The 15,929-nt window shown below is 44.4% G+C and overlaps 2 protein-coding genes across 2 annotated transcripts in view; both read left to right on the top strand.

Annotated features, from left to right (window-relative positions):
* Positions 1 to 10,164, top strand: part of FNDC3A (fibronectin type III domain containing 3A) — a 109,181-nt gene extending 99,017 nt beyond the window's left edge. The window contains 4 exon segments of the mRNA XM_016227645.3: positions 1,219 to 1,431; positions 1,700 to 1,866; positions 2,782 to 2,909; positions 7,692 to 10,164. Of these exon segments, the coding sequence (XP_016083131.2) occupies positions 1,219 to 1,431; positions 1,700 to 1,866; positions 2,782 to 2,909; positions 7,692 to 8,006 (823 nt within the window). The 3' untranslated portion in view covers positions 8,007 to 10,164.
* A 2,030-nt stretch (positions 10,165 to 12,194) lies between these two features.
* MLNR (motilin receptor) lies at positions 12,195 to 14,964 on the top strand. Its single transcript, XM_001513929.4, has 3 exons — positions 12,195 to 13,063; positions 13,907 to 14,263; positions 14,925 to 14,964. Exons 1-3 carry the CDS (start codon positions 12,241 to 12,243, stop codon positions 14,930 to 14,932), a joined length of 1,188 nt encoding a protein of 395 aa, XP_001513979.3. The 5' UTR covers positions 12,195 to 12,240; the 3' UTR covers positions 14,933 to 14,964.
* The last annotated feature ends 965 nt before the right edge of the window (positions 14,965 to 15,929 follow it).

Below are 15,929 nucleotides of genomic sequence, written 5' to 3'. Positions count from 1 at the left end.
TTAAAATTGGACTGCAGCATGCAGGTTCCTTAGGGTTGGTCAAGTCAACAATTTACCCAGGATGCAGAACATTGATTATTCTTATTACTAAGGTTAAAAGGGTACACTTTTGTTTGTACCCTGCTTCACAAAATGTGGGCTACCCAATAGTTATTTGTTTTATTTAAATTTATAGCTGAACTGATATCCTAAATCCTGTGCAGCCTTATTAAAACAGAGAGAGAATGGTGCTTTTGGTTCTGAGCTCATGAGACCTTTAAAATGTTTCTATATTTTCTTGCCTCCATAGTTGCAAGTATCAAAAACACATATTCTGGCAAGAGAAAGAACTCGATAATTCCTACTTTTAAAAACAGCTTACAAGTGTATCCATTAGCTAAATTTTGCCAGTTAAAAATAGGTGAAAAATCATGACCTATTTTAACAATTTTGGGGTTTATGGGATTAACTGTTAAAAAAAAAAACAACAAAAACTGGGCATATTGATTGAATGCCATCAATTAAATGACAGCTCAAAATTAGCCCTCTAAATGATCTTTTTCCCAAATACTTTGGATTCTGTAGCTAGTTGTCCTTCATGCTCAAAGATAACACTTAGTGAAATTCACTTCTAAGTGTACATGTGACTGCAGAGGACAGTGTAGTGCCCACAGTCCCAGCCACATTGTGCATACCCAAAAGCTGTCCCTGTTCTGAATTTGCTTTCTAATATTCAGGGACTGCTGCCTCATGCTGCCCAGTCCCAGTATTGGGGCACTCAGGTTGCACTTGGACTTCATCCACCATCGGAGTCACCCTCCCTTCTTTTTTTTCCTCTCTCCTCTCTTCTCCTCCCTGCCCCCTTCCCTTTATCCCCTTACTGTTCCACACATGCCAAGTGTATGTCATACATCTACCTCCCAGTCAGTTTACCCTTGCCCTCACCCTCTCATGGTCCTCCCAACACCTAACTCCTGCCCTATTCCCCCTTCGTGCTTTATCATTTAAGTTTCTACCTCCGGACTTGTTCTTCCTGCCTTCAAACTCCCTATTCCTGCTTGTGTTCCCCAGTTTATTTAGGGAAAATAGAGTGTTTGGAATCTCAGTATAAAGCTTTATCCCTTTCTTTACCAGGACATGCTGTGAAAGTGAAAATATTCTAAATGTCATAAATCAACCTCAATCATAATTTAAAATCTGAACCTTTTTTGGGGGGGTGGGGGTGCCTCTAATTCACAGAATACGAATTCAAGCCTTGAACAGCCTTGGAGCGGGTCCTTTCAGCCACACGATAAAATTGAAAACGAAACCCCTCCCCCCTGATCCACCTCGTCTGGAATGTGCAGTCTTCAGTCACCAGAACCTCAAACTCAGGTGGGGAGAGGGGACTCCAAAGGCACTGCCAACCGATTCCATTCAGTATCATCTTCAAATGGAGGATAAGAATGGACGGTAAGCGTTGACCACATAATAATAATGGTATTTAAGCACTTACTATGTGCCATAACTAAAAGAATATAAAAAGCTGTTCTCAGGGTATTTAAATGTTAATTTTTTTAAAATTTTAAACACTTTTTCCAAGCATACAATTATAAATACATACTAAATATTTCTAAGATAATGCTTTTTAAAGAACGTATCCCTGCAGTATGCAATCAAATGATGCCTTAAAGGCATCCCATTTAATAAAACTATGTACAAACTTCTTTTTTCATTCCAGGTTTGTTTCCTTGTACCGAGGACCATGTCATACATACAAAGTTCAAAGACTCAGTGAGTCAACATCCTATAAATTCTGTATTCAAGCTTGTAATGAAGCTGGGGAAGGTCCCCTTTCTCAAGAATACATTTTCACTACCACAAAATCTGTCCCAGCTGCCTTGAAAGGTGAGTGGCAAGATTTCCTCTGTACTTAAAAAAAACAAACAAAACAAACATGGTACCATTTTCTTCAGAAAAATTAATCCTACCAGGGCAGGATGGGAGCTAGATCCTAAGAGGTAAAGAAGTGGAAAGGCAATGTGTTTGAGAGGAGAATAGGAAGCAGAAGAGAGAGGCAGAGGAATAGAGAGCAAGAGGCAGAGGGGTTGTTGGGGAAGGGAAGAAGCAATGGGAGACAGGCTCAATTCTCCTCATCCCCATCAGTCAAGCCAGGTCTGGACCAAGCAGCAGCAGAAACACTGGTGGCGGTCACTCTGGCTGAACTAGCCCTTCCTGCACCATTTCTTGGCTGTTTCTAGCACAGGGAGAAACATCCCATTCCAGCCTCAACAGTAAGTCTAGGGTTTCCAGTATGGGGCCTAGACAGATGCCTTTCAACCCTGAAAAATAATGGAAACCCTATCTAAAGCAGGAAGTCGAATCTCTCCGGTTAAATCTCATTGTGCATTGCCAGAAATGGCAATTAAACACAACCCCATCCTCCAGCAGATTGTATTGTAAAATGATGTGTGCTTAGGTTGAGCTGAGTTGACTCTTTTGAAAGCACCCAAGAAATGCTGAAGCTGTGAACTGCTTGAGTTGGCATTAATTCAGTAGCAAATAGTTCAAGCAAGTTAAGTGGACAGTGCAAAGATTTTCATAGCATCTGAATCATACTGCCAACTGATTTAGGGTCTGGGCATAGTTTGCTGGACTGCAAATTGACCATTAACTGGATGCTTCTTATGTGGTTTCAGAATTCCTTTCAGTAGTGGCAAGGTAGTAAGTGGATTTTTTAAGCCCTGATTTTTAAAAATTAAAACAATTATATACCTATCAAATGCTTAAGCTAAAACAAGACATGTATGCTGTTGATTTCAGCTCCAAGAATAGACAGAGTAAATGATCACACCTGTGAAATAACATGGGAGCTTTTGCAACCAATGAAAGGAGATCCAATTATTTACAGTCTTCAAGTAATGGTGGGAAAAGACTCAGAATTCAAACAGGTATTTTTTCACTAAATGTTTATTTTGCAGGGAGAGTTTGTGGTGTTTACTGTTAGGTTGGAAGTAATATTTTATTCTCTCCAAGTAGCAAAATAAGTAATGTATTTGAAATTAAGCAGCACTTTTTAGGAATTTGATATGGTAGGAATTATGGAGAGGAGAAAGGCTGCTGGAATCAAATTTAAGACCAAGCAACAAACCATAAATGGTGGAAGATTGTTTTATCATTATTATTATTGTATTTACATGCTTACCATTTGCCAAGAGGAGGAAACTGAGGTATAAAGAAGTTGTGACTTGCCCCAAAACAGACAGGCAGGTGGTGGAACCAAGATTAGAACCAGTACCCTCTGACTCTCAGGCCCATCCTCTAAGCCAAGTTGTGTAGTTTTCAAAGTATGTTTGATTCCTTTGTCCTAAAAAGAGAGTACCCAATTAGGGGGTGAGCTGTGCCATGCATAAGGTGCGGTGATATTAAGAGGTTAGCATAGAATTTTCAGTTCACAAATGTGTGAATCCTTTAAATTGATTCATTCATTCAGTAGTATTTATTGAGCGCTTACTATGTGCAGAGCACTGTACTAAGCACTTGGAATGTATAAATCGGTAACAGAGACAGTCCCTGCCCTTTGATGGGCTTACAGTCTAATCGGGGGAGACAGACAATAACAATGGCTGCCTAACTGGATAAAATTCAAGGTGCCCCTGGAGCCCAGAAGAATTGTGGCATGGGACAAGTAAGGGAATATGCATACATACTCATTCTTCCCCCGCCCCCCCCCCCCCGCCCCCCCCCACCATTTGGTTCTGGGGATCATAGAGGATCCTGCTCCAAGCCACCGGTACTCAATCCACCCCTGGGGGTGTCAAAAACATACACAGTTCAAAATCTAGTCCAGAACAGACATAATTATCTAGGAGCATTTTCATTGACAGAAGATAAACAGTTATGCTGTAGTCTCCCCTTCATTCATTTTCAGGTGTTTCAAACTTCACTACATGCAGCTAGGAAGTGTATTCCTCCCTGCTTAATTTCCCTATCCTGCAATCTGTCACTTGACGGCAATTAATATCTTCATGAAACGCATGTTTTCTGGCAGATTTGAATATCTTCATTTGCCTTTTAGTAATCCTTACCTCTTTGGATATGGGTAGCTTTTTTTTTCCCTCTCATTTCTTCTCCATTGGGTTTTTAGCTCCGTTTGTTGCTCTCTTTGGTTCAAGAGTATCCTGTGTGCCCTTTTACCTTCCCCACAAGATATCATAGCTATGCAGTGATTTGCTAGCGTTGGAATCTTCCAACACCAATAGAAAAGTCTGAAAGTATTCCTGAATGTTTTAAAAATTCACATTTCAACTACCTTGTTTTGGAAGGGTGAATAAATTCAGATTTGTGGGATTGCCTGGAGCAAAGGTATTAATTAAAAATGCAAGCTGATCACCAGGTTCTATTGTATAACACCTTTGTTCCCTGAACCTAACATTCTTAAAAATAAGGGAGAATCCAGGTCCTTGGTTCTAGAAGGGAAGTCTGTAGAAATATAACGTCTTACTGTAGATGTCCAAAAATCTCCATTTTACTGAAGGTGGATATTAAGTTTAGCATCTGATTTTTTTCATAATAATCTGCAAATTGACAATTAAATTAGGACTGTATTTCATAAATAAGCAGGTTTCCTTCCGAAGAGGAAGCTGAATTAATATGAAAGATGTAATTCTATTATAGGCTCAAATTAAATAAGGCCTCAGGTTTTAGGAGATTATGTACTTTAATAATCTTATATGTCATTCCGGAAAGATCAGTGCTCCATTTTCTCCTTATACTCTTTAAACTCCAAGAAAAGGCTAAACTATGACTAAGTTCATGTACTTTACTTCATGACCTGATTCTGCCCTTGCATACAAGTGCTTTAAGTAGACATAGGGAAGCATAATCTTACTCAAACATGGACGGAGAAAGACCATAGTTTTATTCTCCCCTTTTCCATCCCCACTCTTTCTCCTCCCTTCCCCCAAGTCTCCCCAACATGAGGTTGCACCAGGCATGGTGCTTGATTCCCTTTGGGGAGATCAGGGATGCACTCCCTGTGGTTTTGCTGCCACAAGGGCCCACTACAACATCTCCAGGGACCTGCAAAAGTCACACTGAGGGTAGCCGGAAAAAAAACAGTGTAAGGAGCTGCTTCCTACTCTGGGATTCTTTGACATAATACTTTTCCAGCCATGCAATTCAAAGTTGTTTTCCTATATACCCATCATATGTGGTGATTTCAGGTTAGAAGTCAGTAGAGCATGCCAAACTATGAATCATGGGAAGAATAAGGAAGGAAAGTCACTGTCCTGTTTGTCGATCCTGGGAATGATTGTGGCATACTAGAGAGAAGTTCAGGGCCTCAAATTTAGTTCACTAATTCAAAAATATTATTTTCTTTTCCATCCTTATATGAAAAGGGTAAACTAAGCAGCAAACGTAATATTTTGATCCACTACTATTTTACCCTAAATTTTACTTTTTAGGTGTATATCACTGAGGTAACAGACTCTCAGTTCTGAAAGCAGGACTTGACCATTTGAATTTTAGTGTTGGAACTTGATCGTTTAAATTTTTTTAAAAAACAGAATGTTTGAATTAATTTTTTTCTCAGAAGGACCGGTGAAAGACTAGTTTCATTTTAACTAGAAGAAAGTGTTATTTTTTCTTAAGTTTTGTGTGTACCACTTCATTCACAAATCAGCTGAATTTACTGAGCACTTACTGTGTGCAGAGCACTGTATTAAGAGCTTCAGAGAGTACAGTATAACAGAGTTGACGGCCATGTTTCCTGCCTGTGGGAGCTTTACAATTTAGTCAGGAACCTCCTTAATTTTCTTATCAGAAAGATTTCCTAAAAAGATAGTCTTAGACACAATGTTTCTCAAAACTCAGCTAATTCTGACTTTTCATCTATTTCCCACAAGCTTAATATTCTTAGTATTCCACAATCTGAATATTTTACTTTTAAATGCAATGTAAAAATTTTATGCTGACATTTTTCTTTTCTACTGGAAAAGTTTGTAAACCCTAGGCTCTGCTTCCTGACATCAGTTTAAAAAGTTGTAATAGTAATGCTGTTTATTGAGGAGTTACTGAGTGCAATGCATTAAATTCTTGAGAAATACAAGATATGTCTCTACCGTCAGTTGCTCTAATTATGGAGAAATACTAAAAAACAATCTTATTTTTTCCTTCCCTGCTCTTCTCTCACCCTTATTCAGGTCTCATTCCTTATCCTCTTTCCCTGTTTTTCCTTCTCCCTTCTCGCTTAGGTTTCTGGTCAGCTCTGCCCCCTTTGACTCTCCCCCTACTCTCTCTCTCTCTCTTCCCTCCCCTTCTTTTGTACTTTTTCCACCCCAGTTTATCTAATTGTAGCCCCATTTCTGTAGCTTCCTGTGTTGTTTTTTTCAGCCCCACACCCATATTTTCTTGAAGTTCCCAAAAATCTCTTCAAGCAGCTAATAACCTGAATTTCAAGAGGAGGGAAATGCAAGGGTGAAAAATGTTTTAAAGTTTATTAGAATTGACCCTGGAGAGGAATTGCCAATTGGCTCTTAACATTTGCTATGACCAGACACACAGACTTGACGAAAGCCCTGATAAGTTTTTAGTGGTACCTTAGGCAATTAATGCAGTTAAATTTTGCTTAAGAAACTCTTTGTAGATATGACAGGACAGTTTGACAGCTAGAAAGGGGTTCAACTACCCATCAGTTCCTCCAAGTTAAAGCCTGCCCAGACTCTGAGTCCAGGCCAGGCAGTCTAGCCACCCGTGGAAGCACGGCCCATGAATGAACAGACTCTGTCTGTGGTAACCCTACCCCAGAAGGGAGGCTGAGACCCCCTTCCATGGCCACAGTCGAAATAGCAGAAGGATTGATGCTCAGCCCAAGCCCAAACTGGCCGGGACTTCATTTGACCCAACCTGACCCAGCTCGTGGGTGTGACACAGGGTTCTAACATCTCTGTGCTGTGACGTATCAAGCGTGGTACCTCATATGTTCTAGGAGGCGAGGGAAAAAAGAGAAATTGTGCATTTCAGGAGATTCATGCAAGGGACCTATTCCTCTTACTACCACCAGCCAAGCTCCACTCTGCTTGAGAAATGACAAATCTTCCTAAAGTTGCCTTCACCACCATACCAACTACAGTATTCTTATTGGTGTGGCTGCAAGAACTGGAGGATCTAGCCCAAGGTGAGGGCAGAGTAGTTTTGGGAGGTCCAAGAGACTACCCAGTGTATGCTGTTCCTTGCGCTAACTGTGTGCAGAGCACTGTACTCAGCAGTTGGGAGAGTACAATACACCAATAACAGACATGTTCCCTGCTCACAACCAGTTCCACCAAGAATTGGTCCTGTTCTGCTCATAAGCAGGAAAACCAGCGATCAGCCCCGATCCCTGGGCTTGACAGAAATCAGAAGCCATAAAGCATGAGGAGCAAAAAAGTAGATTTGCCACCGCTCTGGGTTTCTCCCATTCTCGATGTTTTCCTTCACTCAGTCCGGTCCGTAGGTCCCTGCTCCCCAAGCCCAGGTAACTTCTTGTAGTCTTTCCGCCCAAACACCATCCACAGTAGTAACATGTAAACTGTCTTAATGAAATGCAGAGCTAAGGATGTATGCCACTAAAGTATAGATTCTTTTTAATCAACAAGATGTCTTTGAGAAAGTGAAATGTAGTTAATAAAGGTTCTTGTTGGGGAGAAATGACCCAGCCGCATTGTAACGCCTGCTTCTTTTTCTGATAGATTTACAAAGGCCCTGACTTGTCCTTCCGGTATTCAGGGCTTCAACAGAACTGTGAATATCGTTTTCGTGTGTGTGCCATTCGACAGTGCCAAGACCCGGTAGGTCATCAGGACCTCGTAGGACCCTACAGTGGAACGGTAATATTCATCTCTCAGAGGACTGAACCACCAACCAGCACCAACAAAGACACTGTGGAAACCACAAGGACACAACGGTCACTAAGTGATGAGCAGTGTGCTGCTGTCATCCTTGTGCTCTTTGCTACCTTTTCCATTCTGATTGCCTTTATCATTCAGTACTTTGTAATCAAGTGAAAACATAACCTTACTTTAGAATGCTCTCATTTCATTTTAGTTGGTCACATTCTAAAAAAAAAAAATTCTGTTCTGCTTTTACAAAAAGAGTGGCGTTTAGCACCGGCATTGGGACTGTAGCATTCCATTTCTGCCACTTTAAAATGCTTATGTTGTTAGGTAGAGGCTGGCACTTTATTAGAATGCAAGCCACAGAAACGTCAAGTACTTTTTTTTTTTTTTTGAACATGCCTTCTAGTAATACAAACTTTATATGAGGCAACAATGTGTCATTGAGATTTTGGCCAGTCAGCCTAAGTGTAACAGTGGTAACCCAGGCCAGCTGAAGGATTATTAATTACCATGTGAAAAATACCTTTATGAATAGAAGTATTCAAAAGTTACACTTACACATGCGGAATAAAATGTTTAAAGTCTAATGCTGTGAAAGCAATTTAGAGCTGTATTTCTACCTCCTCATTTGTCTTAATAATTTGGGAAGTGGGAGTATGATGAATAATAGAGGGGATTTTCTCAGGCAGCAAAACAATAAACTGGATGGAAGCTTACGCATGAAAGAAGCCTCTTATCTGATAAATGCGGAGTTCTTCGCTGCAAGTAGGGACCTATAAGACTTAAAGATGGCCCAGGCGGTTTAATCTTGCCTAAAAACAATTTCCAGGTTCCTCAAAAAGTACCTCTCCTGTGTCTTGTCCACATGGAAAGCAAAGAGGGCTTTGAGGTAGTTACTTTTAAAAACCTAATTAAAATCAGTTTTGAACTTCACACCCATTGAATTAGGTTGCCGTTTATAGCGATGTGTGGAGGTGTGCATTCACCTATACACAGGCCAGATGTATATCTCTTGCAAACTGCTCTGTCCGAATCAATAAGCGCCAGCCCTCTGAAGTAAGTTGTGTACAGATTGTAGAACCTCCATAGACGTTGCTGCTTCCCCTACACCTACTGCCATCACAATCAGAATTTTGAATTTAGCATTGCCTTTTTTTGTTAGGGGCACCAAATCGGAAGACAAAATGTAATTTGCACCAGAAAACTTTGAGCTGCTTTCTTTCTTGAAAAACTAATGTTTAATGTAATGTCTGTTTGGATATGTACCGAATTGTTGATTGCATGTGGTTAATGTTGCATTAGAGCACTTTGCAATTGCATAACTCATCAATGTTTTGTGAGCTTGCATCTGTGAGTTCTTGGATGATCCGACTGAATTTTTGTCAAGTATCACATTGAACATCTTGCTAGATGTCAATGACTGCCAGTACCACACAGCTTGTAGTGAAACTATCTAAAATTCTTTGTCTCATCACACTTTCACTATCTGTTAAACTACTTGTAATTAGCTCTCTTAATTTATTATTTGAGTTGTAGGATAGTGAATCACTAATGATTTTTAGTTGCTGGGTTTAGCATTGTTAATGGTTATTAAGCACTTCTGTCAGTCTTTGAAAAAGGAACCTATGTTTTGTGCTTTGAAGATCTCTTATATTAGAATGGGCATGTATCGTAATTGTTTCACGTCCAATGATCTGTGCTGTAGAATAACATTTTTTGTCGGAAAAAAGAAACATAAACTTGGCCCTCCCAGGTGGTAAGAATGATGATTTGTCACTATAATGTACTGTATGTTTACATTTTACTTTAATTCTGTCACCTATGTAAAGGCTAATACCGTCCCATGAAGCATACCGATAGCAGATGTTTTCTAGAACCTTCTTAAAAGTGCCATGTTTGGCAGTACAAATGAGGTTGAGTGTAATAGCCCAGAGATTTCTATATGGTTGAATGTCTAAAATGGTAAGATTGGTCACTGTGGTCAATCTACGGTGGCTTATGTTTTTCATAGTAAAATTCAAATGAACTCCTATTTTTGATAATAAATGTCATTTAATAGCGTATTTGCCATTTGAACCTCACTGCAAATGAATGCAGAGGATAAAATTTTTAATGTAATCTTAATTTTACCTCATATACTGTACATTCCAAAAAAAACTCTAAACTTTTTAAAATGTAATAGATACACTACCAAACATATCACTTTAAAATTGTATAATGTTGGACTTCATACAGATGAAAAAGTATAATCTCATAGAAATATACATAAACAATGTAGCAAAAGTATCTTTAAAATCTGTGGAAAATAAAAGTTGTATAATTCTTTTTTGGGCTTCACTCATTGTTTTCATACATATCCATTGTACTTTTTTTTTTTAAAACTGAATGTGGTTTGTAGCTTTAGATACATTAAGACCAAGTAGCTAAGGACTTAGTCTTGGTGACTGCCGTCTCTTAAGGGGTGAAAGCGTTGTACTTAATTTTGTGCCCAGACTCGCCAAGATCAGCCTGGGCACCCCCAACTGCCACATGCTTGAAGTCATTACGGATTTTAAACGAAAAATAACATTTTGGTAGTGATAGTCAGTATTAATAGTAATTGCCTCCTCATGACCTATTTTTAGCACCTGTTTAGTGGGGAGTACCAACTCTTTTGTATTGCATGTTCTAAGCGCTGCCTGTGTACAGTGCCCTGCACATGGTAAGTATTCAATCCATGTTTGGGTGATGGCCCTGGGCACCTGTCCATACCCTGTCATCACTGTGCCCGGCCCAGCTATCTCCACACTGGGGCAACAAGCAGCAGTGAAGGGATCGAAGGGAGTGGAAAAGCTGAAATAATAATTGTGGTATTTCAGAGGCGCTTAGTAACTGCTAAGCACTGGAATCGTTAAAAATTTATCAGGACAGACAGGGACCCTGTCCCTCATGGGGCTCTCAGTCTAAAGGATGCAGCCTCTTCCACAATCTTACCTCAGAATTTCCACAGTGGACTTGAAAATTTTGCTGGGTGGCATAATACCTGCTAATATTAGGTTTGTTCAGATTCTACCAGAGGAAAATTATCTTCAGAAGACACATCTAGCCCAGGTAGCCCATCCAACCCTTCCTGAAGGGGAGACTCGAGGTGGTCCCTGCACTATTTCCACTCACCAGCCTTTTTCCCTCTAATACAGATATTGCGATGCCACAACCTTTTCTTTCAGAAGTAGTGCGCTGGTGTTGACGTGAAATCGGGTCTTGGCCCCGGGGGGAGGTGGTGGTGCAGGGATTGTCTCTGTGGCCGAAAGGTACATTCTGAGCACTTAATACAGTGCTCTGCACACAGTAAGCGCTCAATAAATTCGCTTGAATGAATGAATGCAAGAAAGGGAAAATGACGGGCTTACTTTGGCCTTGGAAACCGGGCTGACCTGCTCAATCCGACTCTCCTCCGGCCGGGCCCTTCTTGCCTTTCCTTCCTCCCGTCCTTTCTTCCTCCTCTTCTTCCTGCTGGGCCGGTAACTTCATCAGGAGGAGAAGCAACGTGGCTCGGTGGAGAGAGCCCTGGCTGGGGAGTCAGAGGTGGTGGGTTCTAATCCCGCCGCCTCCTCTTGTCAACTATGTGACCTCGGGCGAGTCGCTTCACTTCTCTGTGCCTCAGTTCCCTTGTCTGTAGAATGGGAATGAAGCCCGTGAGCCCTTCGTGGGGCAACCTGATTACCCTCTATCTCCCCCAGCGCTTAGAACAGTGCTTGGCACCTAGTAAGCGCTTAACAAAGACCAACATTAGTAGTAGTAGTAAGCGCATAACAAATACCATTATTCCAGTCAGCCGGACGCCGTGGGGGTCGGTCGCTTCGCTTCCCTGGGCCTCAGTCCCCTCATCCGTAAAATGGGGATGAAGTAAGCCCGTCAAAGGGCAGGGACCGTCTCTGGTGCCGCTTTGTCCATTCCAAGCGCTCAGTACAGTGCTCTGCACATAGTAAGCGCTCAATAAATACTATTGAAGAAGCCCGGGAGCCCCACGGGGGACAACCCGATGAGGGTGTACGTCCCCCAGCGCTTAGAACAGTGCTAGGCACCTAGGAAGCGCTTAACAAATACCACCAATATCATTCTGCAGATGACTGGGGGGGGGGGGGGGGGGGTCTGGTCACGTGGCCCCCGGCGAGAGGAGGGGGCGGGGCCGTTGACGAGCGCCTTTGTGATTGGCGGAGGGCGGCGGTGGGCGGGGCCAACGGGAGGGGAGAAGCCTCAGCCCCGACGGCCGGCGCGGCCTCATTCCCCGCGGCGGCGCCGCGGGGGCGGGAGGGGAGGGGCCGCGCTCGCCCGCCCGCTCGTCCGTCCGTCCGTCCGTCCTTGGGTCCTTCGTCCCTTCGTCGGGTCGGTCGTCGTCCCTCGGTCCGGCCGTCGGGGGGCCATGGGCGTCCCGTGGAACGGCAGCGCGGCCGGCACCTCGGAGCCGTCCGGGGCGGGCCCGGAGCGGTGGCCGTCGCTGCCCCCGTGCGACGCCTGGCGCTGCTCGGCCTTCCCGCTGGCGGCCCTGGTGCCGGTGACGGCCGTCTGCCTGGGCCTCTTCGCCGTGGGCGTGGGCGGCAACCTGCTGACGGTGCTGCTGCTCCGGCGCTCCCGGGGCCCGCCCACCACCACCGACCTCTACCTGGCCAGCGTGGCCGTGTCCGACCTGCTGGTCCTGCTCGGCCTGCCCTTCGACCTGTACCGCCTGTGGCGCTCCCGGCCCTGGGTCTTCGGCCCGCTGCTCTGCCGCCTGTCGCTCTACCTGGGCGAGGGCGGCACCTACGCCTCGCTGCTGCATGTGGCGGCGCTCAGCGGGGAGCGCTACCTGGCCGTCTGCTTCCCGCTGCGGGCCCGCCTGCTCGTCACCCGCCGCCGCGTCAAGGCGCTCATCGCGTTGCTGTGGGCCGTGGCGCTGCTCTCCGCCGGGCCCTTCTTCTTCCTCGTCGGCGTCGAGCAGGACGCGGGGCCCGGACCCCCGACCTCCTCGTCCTCCTCGTCCTCCTCGTCCTCCTCGTCCTCCCCCTCGGCCGCCCCGGCCTCGGCGCTCTTCAGCCGCGAGTGTCGCCCCAACGCTTCGCAGCTGGGCTGGCTGCGCACCATGCTGTGGGTGACCACGGCCTACTTCTTCCTGCCCCTGCTCTGCCTCGGCGTCCTCTACGGTCTCATCGGCCGCCGGCTGCGGAGGACGCCCCGCCCCGCCCACCGCCGCACCGTGCGCCTCCTCGGTCAGAGCCCCCCGCACCCTCCAAAAACGCTCTCTCTTACCCTCCGGCTAGGTGCCAACCCCTCTTCCAAGCGCTGGGCTCCGCTCCGAAGCAGCGTGGCGTAGTACCCGGAGCACGGGCCTGCGAGTCGCGGGTTCTAATCCCGCCGCCTCCACCGGGCAGCTCCGTGACCGTGGGCAAGTCACTCCTCCCGGCCTCGGTGACCTCATCTGGAAATTGGGGATGGAGACTGGTGCCTGATGACCTTCTGTCTTCCACGGTGGCTTAATAATAATAATGTTGGTATTTGTTAAGCGCTTACTATGTGCAGAGCCCTGTTCTGAGCAGAGCGCTGGGGGAGAGACAGGGTATGGTCCCTCGTGGGGCTCACGGTCTTCATCCCCATTTTCCACATGAGGGAACTGAGGCACAGAGAAGTGAAGTAACTTGCCCACCGACACACAGCTGACAGGTGGCAGAGCTGGGATTCGAACCCATGACCTCTGACTCCCGGGCTCTTTCCACTGAGCCACGCTGCTTAACGAACACCAACATTGTTGTTGTTATTCTAGGTCATCGGACTGTCCCACGGGGGGAGGGAATCACAGTCCTTATCCCCCCTGGATAGATGAGCTCACGGAGGCACGGAGAAGTGGAGTGACTTGCCCCAAGTCGCACAGCCGATCGTTCAGACTGTGAGCCCACCGACCGTGGGGCAGGGATTGTCTCCACCTGTTGCCAAATTGTGCTTTCCAAGCACTTAGTACAGCGCTCTGCACAGAGTAAGCGCGCAATAGACACGATTGAATGAAGGGATCCATTTCTAATGCCCTCACTAATTTCTGTGCCTCTCTTGTTTTGCAGTGGTGGTGGTTCTGGCTTTTGTAGTCTGCTGGTTGCCTTTCCATGTTGGCAGGATCATTTATATAAACACAGAAGATTCCAGGATGATGCACTTTTCCCAGTATTTTAATATCGTCGCTTTGCAACTTTTCTATCTGAGTGCATCCATCAACCCTATCCTCTACAATCTCATTTCAAAGAAGTACAGAACAGCAGTCTACAAGCTTCTGCAGGCCAAAAAATCTGGAGAGAGAGGTTTTTCGGTCACCAGAGACACTGGAGTGGATACCGGCGGCTATACTGAGACCACTTCCAGCATGAAAAATAGCTGTCTGACTAACTCTGCCGCTTTGCAAGTTAACAGTGGTGCACAAGCAAGTAAGAATTCTACTCAGAAATGAAAATGAACTTTACAATAGAGTCCCTCCAAGGATATGGCAGATGTGGCTACTATCACATCTGCCATGCCGTTAGGCAAGGGGGAGGAGCGGAAAAGATCTCATTTTCCCCTGCTGCTGGGTGTAGAAAAATGGTACCTTAGAGGAAAGGGAAGGGACTAGAGCAGGGTACAGACCCTCCTGACCCTCCTCGCTGCCATCAGCACCTCCCACGGACTGAGCTATCTACCACCTGGTGGGCAGAGGCTCAATCCAGCCCTGGAAGACGGGGCAGAGGGACGGGTTTGCAGCAGAGGGGAAGAGTAAAGACACTGTTTGCTGCAGCACATACCTTTCCAATCCAGGCTTACCCAAAGACCAGTAATGTAGGCACTGAAATACTGAGGGGTGGCCTTCTCTCCATTAGAGTATTTCTTCTTCACAATTACAAAAACTGGACACTGCCTAAATATTTAAAGTGATCTTTTGTTGGGGGGTGGGGATGGTGGTTGTCTTTTATTTTTATATCAGTGGCTTTTTTTTTCCCTCAATACATGAACTGACATCCAAAGATCAGTATAGTGAGGCACTTAACTGCTCTGTGCCTCAGTTCCTTCCTCTGCAAGATGGGGATTTTAATACCTGTTCTCCCTCCTACTTAGGACTGTGAACTCCTTGTGGGACCAGGACGTGGCCAACCGGATTCACTTGTATCTACCCCAGCACTTAGAACAATGCTTGACACACAGTAAGTGCTTAATAAATACCATAATTATTATTGTTCACTTTAAAAAGTGTCACCTCATGGCAACTCATCGTAGCCTTGATAAAACAGGGTTTATCAGATTGTTCTCTACTGAAGTTTTGTAAGTTTTGCATTGCAGTCTTTGGAAATGCAGTGGTTTTTTTTTTACTTAGATAATGCATAAGGTGCTTTCTAAAATCAGTCAGTGCCAAATGCAAGCATTCATACGTATCCATTTTTAACAGAGCCAAAGTCAAAGTTAATTATAAGCCTGAGTGGGTTTTACTATTATATTTCACTTGCCACTCCTTAGCCCACTTGCCACTCCTTAGCCCTAAATAAATACTCGTAATTCAGTTGAACGACCTGCTAATCCTATTAGCTTCTGGAGCTGTTACACAGAATTCTGTTTGATGAGCCTCTGTCTAAACAAGAAAAACGGAATTTACTACTGAGAATTTTGCCCAGGTGGAAGAATCGAGCAGGGCTTTAGTGGAATAACCCTTATCGTAATTTGATCCCTAACTTCCACATTTCTGAAAGTTTTATGGTTGTGTTGGAGCTTCTTTCACTGACTAACATCTGGGAGACCCTTTGCTCTTTGGGTATCAAAATTACTGTTGTTGTTTAAAAAAAAATTGATATCTAATGGAGTTGTCATGAGTATTAATTACGTTTGTTGCCCTATTTCTAAAGTGTGTGTATGAAATTGTGTTTAACTTGCCATGACCGAGTGCCGAGGCTGATTAAACTTGAGAGTTAATTGGGGATGTCATGTTTTTTGATGGAGCTACAGGAAATTATTAGTATTATCTTGAGGTGGACACATGTATCTCGCTTCTCTGTGAGATGTTTCGATTAGTGCAGTCAAAGAAGTTGTTGACCAAAATATTAAGGGCTTTAACTTGGCTCGATGTCAAAG

Source organism: Ornithorhynchus anatinus, chromosome 20, assembly GCF_004115215.2.
Source record: "Ornithorhynchus anatinus isolate Pmale09 chromosome 20, mOrnAna1.pri.v4, whole genome shotgun sequence".
In the NCBI taxonomy this organism is placed as follows: domain Eukaryota; kingdom Metazoa; phylum Chordata; class Mammalia; order Monotremata; family Ornithorhynchidae; genus Ornithorhynchus; species Ornithorhynchus anatinus.
The sequence above is the reverse complement of the archived record's forward strand: the minus strand, read 5'-3'. Positions and strand labels throughout refer to the sequence as shown.

Coding starts and splice junctions, on each gene's coding strand:
- MLNR (XM_001513929.4), top strand. CDS start 12,241: ATGGGCGTCCCGTGGAACGGCAGCGCGGCCGGCACCTCGGAGCCGTCC. Junction 13,064..13,906: donor CCGCACCGTGCGCCTCCTCG/GTCAGAGCCCCC, acceptor CTTGTTTTGCAG/TGGTGGTGGTTCTGGCTTTT.